The sequence below is a fragment of the Ochlerotatus camptorhynchus genome, unplaced genomic scaffold (genome assembly GCF_037179485.1).
Source record: "Ochlerotatus camptorhynchus isolate MF236.1 unplaced genomic scaffold, CSIRO-AGI_Acam_v1.1 ptg000014l, whole genome shotgun sequence".
Taxonomy (NCBI): Eukaryota; Metazoa; Arthropoda; class Insecta; order Diptera; family Culicidae; genus Ochlerotatus; species Ochlerotatus camptorhynchus.
Window position 1 is genome coordinate 4,294,847 of NW_027040506.1, and position 9,822 is coordinate 4,304,668.

A 9,822-nucleotide genomic window follows, 5' to 3' on the forward strand; every position below is an offset into this window, starting at 1 on the left:
CTTCAGGACAATTCCATCAACTTCAGTAAAATTGCAGGAACTTTAGTTGAGCACTGTAAAGGTTAAAAATCTAATGGGAAGTTACGTTAATTTAAGGCAGTTCCATGAATGTCAAAAAAGTTGCGGGTACTTCAGGGAGGTTCCAAGAATTTGAGGTGAATTTCGAGAACTTATGGCAGTTTCATTAAATTTAGGAATTTAGCGACAACTTTCCAAAAGTTCAAAAAATTAAAGATAATCCAGAGAACATCAGGTAAGTTTAGTGAACATAAGAACAAACTCTAAGCTTCAAGGAAGTGCAGAAAACGTCTTTCAGTTTCGAGATATTTTAGGCAATTACATCAGCATCATCAGAAGAAGTTCTGCGGAATGAAAGTATGTATAAGATGCGCAAAATATGTTAAAATGGCCTGTACATCTTTTAAGGGGCAAGATGATTTAGAAACATCGATCCTGATTGAATCAAAGATTTAAACACGATGCTTCAGAACGAAATTAATGGATGAAATGTGTTATAAATGATTAGTCGTTGGGAGCATCTATTCTAAAAAGGTTAGGTGATACTCCATTTTCCTCTAATGGTTGGGACATGTGTACTAACGCTTGTCCTTGCTTATGGTTATAGCGGCATTACTTGCTTTCTGAAAAGAGAAGAATGGAGGAAATTGACGTAGGAAAAGGTAAAGGAAGAAATACTCCTAGTTCTATCCAGTCTTGAATACACATCTTAGAGAATTAAATCTTCAATAATTTTCAAGACAAAAACTATGTTCAAACAAATTGGAAGGATTTTATACAAGTAAACATTTAATGCAATGACAAGTATTAGTAAAATATTACTCAATTCACTGTAATCCAATATTACGATCTTCTTCGAATCAATTCTCCAATGGCTTCAAGCACGCTTGCCAAAGCTTTGCTGTTGGTCTTGTTGTCCTGCAAAAACAAAAAATACTTCGTATAAAACGTCCAAAAAAAAAACAAAAATAAAATAAATCAACAATGTGGATAGAAAGTTGCTCTATCAATGGTGACAAAAGATGAACCTCCTTCAACCACACAGTTCCAAACAATTGAAACCAAAAGCCAGGAAATAACCAAAACACGTCAGTTAGGAACTGCTACTGACCTCAATACTAGCCACCGATGGAGCGGCTCCCATTGAAGGGCCACCTCCAGCACGGCTCTTGTCCACCCCAGTACTCTCCAGTCGATGGTCATTAATCTTTTGCCTGCGGCCAGGCTGCTCCAGCTTGGACAACAACTTGGTTCGATCGGGCAGACGTGGTGCCACGTGTTTCCGAAGGCTGTCATCCTTGTCCACTAATTGATAGATGGCCTACATTCCGGTCACCGAAAGATGAAAATAGGTAGAAAAAAAGAATCCGAATGAAATCAGTCACTGGGAGGATGAATTGGAAGTATTAACTCTCAGGTGATTACTGTCGTTAGGTGACTAGGGAGGTAATCAAAATTGAAAAGGGACGAATTGAAATTCAATTAGGTTAAGAAGTGAATAATCGTTGAAAAGAGAGAATATTGCTTTTAACCAGAGACTCACCTTTACCAAATCAATGGGGAAATTTGATTCCGAAGACTCTGCTTGAGCAGAGACATTATTCTCAAGCTCCTCTCGCTTGACCACAATTTTCTTATGAAATTCTACTGGTTCTTCCTGCGATGCCGTGCTATCATTTCCCACATTCTTGATGCCAATTCTCAAATCAATGTAAACCTCTTTCTTCTGACCTGAATCGCTTTCGGCACTCGACTCAGGTTGTTCAACGGGTTCCTCAGAAGTAATTTCTTCTTCATCTTCTTCTTCTTCGGGTTCTTCCGTTGTCACCTCTTCATCAACACCACTAGCTTCAGTAGCATCCGTTTCCTGAGTGCTTTCATCCGTTGTGCTTTCCGCTGTGGCACACTTTGCAGCACAGTCGCATGCCGTCGTGGTCTCAACCTGATCCGAATCATCGTCCTGTTGTCGATAAACTGTACTTTGATCCTGGATCGTTTCCTCTTTCTTATCGCTCGTGCCACCCGGTGACATTTCACCTCCCCCTTCTCCAACCGGCTTGGCACTTTTACGCCTTCTGAAACTGGTGACCTTATCATAATTCCGGCTGTCAACACGTCCGTTCATTTCCTCAATGATTTTACGTTTATGATTAGCCTTGTCCCAGCTAGTATGTATGTCGCCCATATCCGCTGGATATCGATTCGCTGAAAGAGCCAGGTCGGAAATATCACCCTGTGGATCGTCAGACTTGTGATAGTAATCATCCCCTGTCGGATCCCCAAGCTTGTCCCGGTCATCATCGCCATCATTACGATAAGAACCCCCTCTACGCTTGAACTCACCAGCAAGTCCCACTCTCCACCTCTTATCATCATTGTAATCAGACTCGGTGTCATCTCTATCATCAGCTACCGAGTCTCCCTCAATAGAGAGTAATTTTCTTTTCAGCCACCCCAAAGTTGACTTCTTTTCAGGCACGTCTTTGTCCTGCATGCTTTCACCGTTGAACCTTTGGCCAAGAACCACCACCCTATCATTGATTTCCGCCGAATCTCCACTATCGGACGACGGCGACGACGACAACAGGCCGCTCTGATTTGCAATTTTATACTCGTAATCATCGTTCTCATCGGTTTCGTTGTTGTTTTGATCCTTGTTACCATTATCGAAAACCCGCCGTGGTGGTTCCCCATCCCAGCCGGGAACCGTCCGTCTGATGCCTGTGAATAGAAGAGAAGAAACATGGCTGAAAATCGAAAACCATTGAAACAGAAATCAGCCTCAGCCGAGCTGATTAATATTCTCACAATCAACCATCGAGGCTCCCTTTGCCCTGCCCCAATGTTTTTCACCGCTCAGCCATGCGAAGGAGACTGTTAGCATTTACATTGTGCTAATGTTTTGCTATTCCATCATGATGACTTCTATTGACTTTTGTTGGATAGGTTATGTGTTCACTTCCACTTCCATTCCCCCGTCACGCAAGGTTCTGTTACGAGCACCATTCAAACCCATTAATGGGGGCAAATTTCTTTTGATGAAACGATGTAAATAAAGCTGTCGAAGAGCTTCGCAGCACTGATTAATGTCACTTTGAACAAGGGCAACAGTGTGGCAATTATAATTATGAATGTTGTGATATCGATTAGGTCCTAGCTTGAATGAAAAGGATTGCATTGAGAAAATGGCAGTCGGAGCTACGAATTTCCATGTAAATATTTGAAAAATCTGTTGCCGTTTTCGTTTTTCCGATGTATAGGGGAAATAGCTCTGATGTTAGCCTATGGATCTAGGATTGGGCCCATGGCTAAAAATCTGCTATTTATCTATTTAATCTAGATGGGACGGTACTAATGGATATTTTTGGTGGCTATTGAAAATTTAGTCGATTGCTGAATTTATGTATGGGTCCAAATTGGCAACCTTAAGTGTGCACCTTTAGAATTGATAAATCGATCCATAAAATATTGAAAACCGTTCCATTAAAAACATTCCAATGATCCATAAAACATCGGAGAAAATCCCTAAGCAAGTGTGTATGATCCATAAAAAATATCAATGCTTTCAATAATTTATGTAAAATTTAGCAGTACAATTGTAAAAATGTACCGCTTAATTTCTAAAAAATGAGCATTGAAATTGTACGAATTACTCATAAACACATTGCAATTGTTCCATAAAACATTCAGCAATGAACTTTAAACTAAAGAAAGTGATCCATAAAAAATCAAGTTTGCGCACTTAAAAATATAGGCATGATCCATAAATTAGACGTATTTTATTCTCGATTAGGATACTATTTTTTGAAATTTTGATCCATAAACATTGAAAAATTGCTTCACTTCAGGTAACTACTTAGATTCACTGTTCTGCCCGTGTATTTTAGGTAGAGGTGCGAAGCGACGGGCAAGCGTCTAGAATAAGCTTACAAAATAAGATTCTGAAGAATTTTCCTATGAAAGCTTCATTAAGGAACTTTTTAAGAAGCTTATCCTAGACGCTCGCCCATCGTTTCCCTCTTCTGACAACAGTTAACCCATAGAGGTAACTCTAAGACCAGAAGGTTCCGAAGAAACGTGCTCAACTTTTTGGCTCAGCTCTGGTACTATCTTCGGTCCCAAGCTAATCGATTCACCCCTTGAAACATAGGAAAATCCACTAACCCCTCATTTTATCTGTCAAACTTTCATAGCGAATCAAAACAAACATTGTGTAGTACTAGAATTTCGACTAGAATGAGATACGTTAATCGTTTGCTTGGGACCAATAGGCTAGTCAAGTAGTGAGCCAATTTAAAATCGTTAGTTTCGTACTGATTGTTGGTAAACCTGCGTAACTACGCAGTTATGTAGCAATTTTCCTAGGTTTATGGATCAAATTAAAAAGGGTCCAAAACATGAAAAACATATGTATATCCCATAGACTATAATTTGAACACACCATAATAGGAACGTCTACCGATAACTGAAACACCTACCCTAGGTATGATCTGTAAAATTAACATTTATTTTTCATATTTTCTTAAGAAGATTATTATAGAAGCTTCTTTTGGAAGCTAGACGCTTGACCATCGCTCCGCACTTCTACCTAAAAAAACACGGCAGGACAATAAATCTAAGTAGTTACGTAGATACGCAGTAATGGAGCAATTTTTCATGGGTTATGGATCAAAATTAATAATATAGTGTCCAAAACGTCAATAATATACGTCTAATTTATGGATCATGGCTGTTCGGAATATTGGCTTAACCCTGTACCGCCAAGTCCAGTGACAACCCTGTGGAAGATTCAGAGAGCTACGGTAACGGTCGCTGTCAGAAATGACAGACGTCAGGTTTGGCTCAACAGAACTGTGAGCTTAAATAGGTCGGAGTAAGAACAAGAAAAAAAATGAGGAAAAGAAGGTACAATTCCAAGCCATCACGTTTTACAGCTAAATTAAGTTAATTGCCTAAATTTGAACTAATGAACTAGCTACTGAAGTAGGTTAGTTGAAGGTGGAATTCGTGAAAATATTGAATTTAATAACCGTATAGTTGCTTAATCTAGATACTACGATATGATCCTAAAATCTGGTAACCTACAATTTGTTCCTAACGCTATATGTATACTTGATTTACCCTAAGTAACTAGTAAGTAGCTCATTCTACATTATTAGCGTGGCGTCGAGCTAGGGTGGGGCGAAAACAAAATTACCATGGAAAATTTGGCCGAATGCCATTACACCGAACGCCATTTCCCCAAAAGCCTTTGTGTTGCTGAGTTTAGGGGGGGGGGCAGTCCCCCATCTCCCCTGATCCCCTCTGGCTACGTTTATGTTGGCGTGCCTAGCTAAAATAATAATTGAATCCCTGAATCCTAAATCTAACTAACTCTTTGTTGAAAGAGTGACGAAAGATAACTCTTGGTTTGAAAAATCTCCCGCTCAGCCCCCTATCGCTTTTCATGGCAGAATTTCTGTTCCTCCAGCGCCTTCTCCTATGCGCTTTTCTCCTGCTGCAACTGGTCTAGGGATTCCTCCAGGCTGACCTCATTGATACTTCCTTTTCCAAATTCGGATCCGGCATCACTCCTCGCACTATTCTTTCTGCTAGGTGGTTGCTTTGGGACAGACTTCTTGGTTCCTTTTGGCACCTTCAGCATATTTGTGTACTTCGAGCACGTCTACGGAACCTCTTTTACAGCTGTTGTCTTACCAGCACTACAGTAATGGGTCCAGAAATCGCAGACATCACACTGAACCATATCATGTTCGTGGTCATGACCTTCACAAAGCGTACAGTTTCGATCGCTGTTCTGTTCTTCACTCAACGGTGGTGCTGATCCCTCTGACATTTTGAGTTTATATCCGATGTTTTTCTTCAAGAAAGTTCGGATTAATGAAAGCAACTTCCTCAGAGCAGTCTCGTTTTGGTCTGCTTGAAACTGAAATAGGTTTTATTATAAGCATTAAGATTGGTTTAGATTTTATAGTTTAGTTTTAGTAAGCTGTCCAAAACGAGACTGCTCTGTGGAAGTTGCTTTCATTAATCCGAACATGGCTATATTTTTAAGTGCGCAAACTTGATTTTCTATGAATCACTTTCTTTAGTTTAAGGTTCCCTCCTAAATGTGTTATGGATCAATTGCAATAGGTTTATGGGTCATTCGTACAATTTCAATGCTCATTCGTTTGAAATTTAGTGGTACATTTTTCCAATTGTGTTGTTAAATTTAACATAAAATATGGATCATATTGATATTTTTTTATGGATGATTCACACTTTTTTAAGAATTTCCTCCGATGTTTTATGGATCATTTAGATGTTTTTCATGGAACGTTTTCCATTATTTTATGGATCATTTATTGATTTTTACATTCAAAAGTATGTTTGCCGTCCAAATTAGGGGCGTTTAGGCCGACATAACATCCATTTCCCCTACTCAAAAAGTATTAAAATCTAAATAGTATAAAAGCTACGCTAAATCACAACTCTCCTTACCGAAGCATAGCTTGGTATAAAGGGAAAGTATATGAACTTAGTATAAAAATGGTTTATGCGTGCCATCCCGAGTAGGAACGAATATCTCGATACCTTAAATTGGTATAGAAGAGCATGACATAAGAGGTTAAATAACATAGAATTATACAAAATAATGTCAACTCTTCGAATAAAAGGTCATCTACGATAATTCTAAGAAAGTTATCCATGGTTCTTTATATTAATTTCTTATTATTATTAATATTTGTTTATTTCGGAGAAGCATTCGTTCTTCTCCATTTGTTACATTTTGTTACCTCAAACCTCGAGATAGCTGCGAGTAATCGACCCCCGCTTTACTAACGTTAGTTTTAAGTAATTTTGTGATCCAAATAATGGAAATCGGCTCCGCAAAGCTACAGCGAATGAGCCTGGAATAATAAACGCTTTATCGCATTATGAAAAAAAAACAAAGGCGTTCGTTCTTCGTAAGTGTAAGGCTGCAACAGGTTCCGTTCGCGTTCCCAGTTGATAAGGATTGAACGAAGGTTATTAAACTGAGATGATGCAGTCTAATCAATAAACTGTCTCCGAGTTCGCTGAGCTATTGAGTTCTGTAAAACTGTTTTCTTTTATTGTTGTTCTGATTGACAGCAGGTTCTTGGTTTCGCATGAAGGTGCACCTTCAAATGTTGCTGTGTTGCGAAAAGTGAGAAAGTAAATGATAGTAATCTTACTCACTGAGGAATGCAAGTTACTCGAGGTGCCTTAAAAGCAACTCTGAAATTACTCATGATTAGGAGAAGTCGGATTTAAGAATGTTCACGACGTGCATTGAAGAATATTGTTTAACAGATGAAATATAGTGCCAATGGTTACCTAGGTTACCCAATCTAATCTCGTGTAAAGAGTGAATTAATGTTGATACCTAGGAGAAATGTCTCAAATGGTGGCTTATGGATCTAAGATTGGTCTCATCGCTAAAAAACTGCTATTTATCAATTTTATCTACATGAACGCGTTATTGGGATGTTACTAATGGACATTTTTGGTTGCTATTGAAAATTTAGTCGATCGCTGAGTTAATGTATGGGCCCAAATAAGGGACACTAAGGCCGACATTACCTGCATTTCCCCTATTATACTTCCGTTCAGAAGATTTAAAGGATCTAACTAGCAAAATAGTCAAATATTATTTTGCACCAACTTTCATTCTAAAGCATGTCAGCCCAAGGCTGAAAATCTCTCTAAAAAAGCAAAAAAAAAATTCTAAAGCAAAACAATAAAATCCATAAGGCTACTATGATTGAAAAAAAAAATAGTCCAATGTCAGTTGTTGTCAGAGGATGTTGCTTTTGATTACCCACTAGACTGATGCAAAATTTGATATTTTCGCTCCACAGTACTTAAACGGTTCCAAATTGGGTCCTGCTTAGCCTCCCAAAATTTGAACTACTTTAGTGAGAAGCTGACTTGGCACAAACCATTTCAAGTTTATATGGGAATAACTATGGGAAAACTTATGTTTTTGTTCACATCTATCTTACAATTCACCACATCACAAGGCTTTTAAAAATGATAGCAGTGATTGTAGAAAATCTCAGCTACAACTACTTTTCAATCAAATATAAGGAACAAAAGTTATTAATGATTCAAGGCACTGATGTCTTATGATTATGCTGATTTAACTGTTCAGCAGGCAACATTGGTGTTTCTGGTGCGAATAATAGAGCACAAACATCATGGCTACTATGTCACACTACAGAATCCAGTTTTGCCAACAAAACAGCTGCTGGATCATGCCATAAGATTATCAATCTCTTAAACAGTTAATAACAATTTAATTTGACATTTGGCTGAAAAACGATATTCCGCAAAGTTTTTTTTTCCTTGATTTGTTTTCCGTGCTGAGCACCAATGCTACCGACGCCAGGGAGGCAGCTCCCACACCTGGACCCTACCTATCGACCCATCAACTCATGAACCGGGGACCAACGGCTTTACTTCCCTTCCGAAGGAAGGCGTGATCAGAGATGTTATGCCTCAGAACATCCCGGCGGCGCCGACTGGGATTGAACCCAGGCCTGCTGGGGTGAGATGTAATCACGCTTACCACTACACCACTGGCGCCACTCATTCCGCAAAGTTGTAGCTTAGAAAATTTCCCGTAAGAAAAGTTATAGAAATTTTCGAAAAAGCAATATCGAAAATGGGTAGAAGACAATGAACAAAAAGCTTGGTTTTCCCATAGTAATTTCCATATAAACTTCGAATATTTAGTTTGTGCCAAGTCAGTTTCTTGCCAAATGAATTTAAATTTTGGGAGGCTAATCAGGACCTGATTTGAAACCGTTTGAGCACTGTGGAGCGAAAATTTCAAATTTTGCACCAGTCTATTACCCACCTTGTGCGGCACCGGTGGTGTAGTGGTAAACGTGATCGCCTCTCACCCCAAAAGGCCTGGGTTCAATTCCAGTCTGTGCCGCTGGGATTCACTGAAGCATAAAATCTCAGATCACGGGAAGTTATATATAAGTTGATGGGTCGATAGGAAGAATCCAGAAGTGAGAGCTGCCTCCCTTGCTTCGGTAGCATTTGTACTCAGTACGGAAAACAAGATCGACGGAAAGTAAACCAAGGAAGAAAAATCATTACCCACCTAGCAGCTCCTGTTCATGGCTTGACAGTTTACTGTTTGCTTCATCTTGGATTACATTCTTGACGTTGCTCCTCAGATCATCAGTCACCGATCCATATCCGAAAGTTTCATTGAAAGCCTTATCCAGCAAAGGCAAAACACCATAATGCTCATGTTCTTCACCCATTGCAGAACCATTCCATTTCAAGTTTGCATCCTTTCCAAAATTATGAAATTTACTTTGCCACCCGTTTCCATTGTTCATCCTCGCATGATAACGCCTAGCATCTGGAGCAGCAGCTGCATCCGTTTCCACCTACAAGCCACACATGGAACAAAAACTCATCAAAAATTAATAGTGTTTAATGTGTAACGTAATTTAAGTTGTTCACCGGAAACACAAAAACTATGGCATTATGGGAAGAGTCTTTTCCTAGCATTACAGTAGACCCATCATAACAAAGAACAACAACCCGAATAAATAAAAGTGTATATGCAAAAATGAAAGCAAACAGGGTTAGAGAAGCTAATGAGAGTCTCAGCCAGCTTCTGTTCGGTTCCGGGATGCTTGGAGTGGAAAAATGACAACCTGCATTAAAGAGGTAACACCAACTGAACTGTTCCTAAGAGCGTGTGCTTTTGGAAGGACGAAATATTACCAGAATCCCAACGTTTGCACCACGCCAACCAGTAAACGACGACGA

General features: G+C 39.3%; 1 protein-coding gene across 1 annotated transcript; it reads right to left on the bottom strand.

The window, feature by feature from the left end:
* Positions 1–861: 861 nt before the first annotated feature.
* LOC135701138 (uncharacterized) lies at positions 862–9,305 on the bottom strand. Its single transcript, XM_065221843.1, has 4 exons — positions 9,140–9,305; positions 1,562–2,739; positions 1,130–1,339; positions 862–936 (listed from the first exon to the last, which is right to left on the bottom strand). Exons 1-4 carry the CDS (start codon positions 9,303–9,305, stop codon positions 862–864), a joined length of 1,629 nt encoding a protein of 542 aa, XP_065077915.1.
* Positions 9,306–9,822: the final 517 nt, after the last annotated feature.

What these genes read in the sequence shown, in the direction of transcription:
- LOC135701138 (XM_065221843.1), bottom strand. Translation starts at nt 9,305, where the DNA reads ATGGGTGAAGAACATGAGCATTATGGTGTTTTGCCTTTGCTGGATAAG. An exon ending in CCATGAACAGGAGCTGCTAG is followed by an intron (nt 2,740 to 9,139) that starts GTGGGTAATGAT and finishes TTCTATTCACAG; the next exon opens with GCATCAGACGGACGGTTCCC. An exon ending in CATCGGTGGCTAGTATTGAG is followed by an intron (nt 937 to 1,129) that starts GTCAGTAGCAGT and finishes TTGTTTTTGCAG; the next exon opens with GACAACAAGACCAACAGCAA.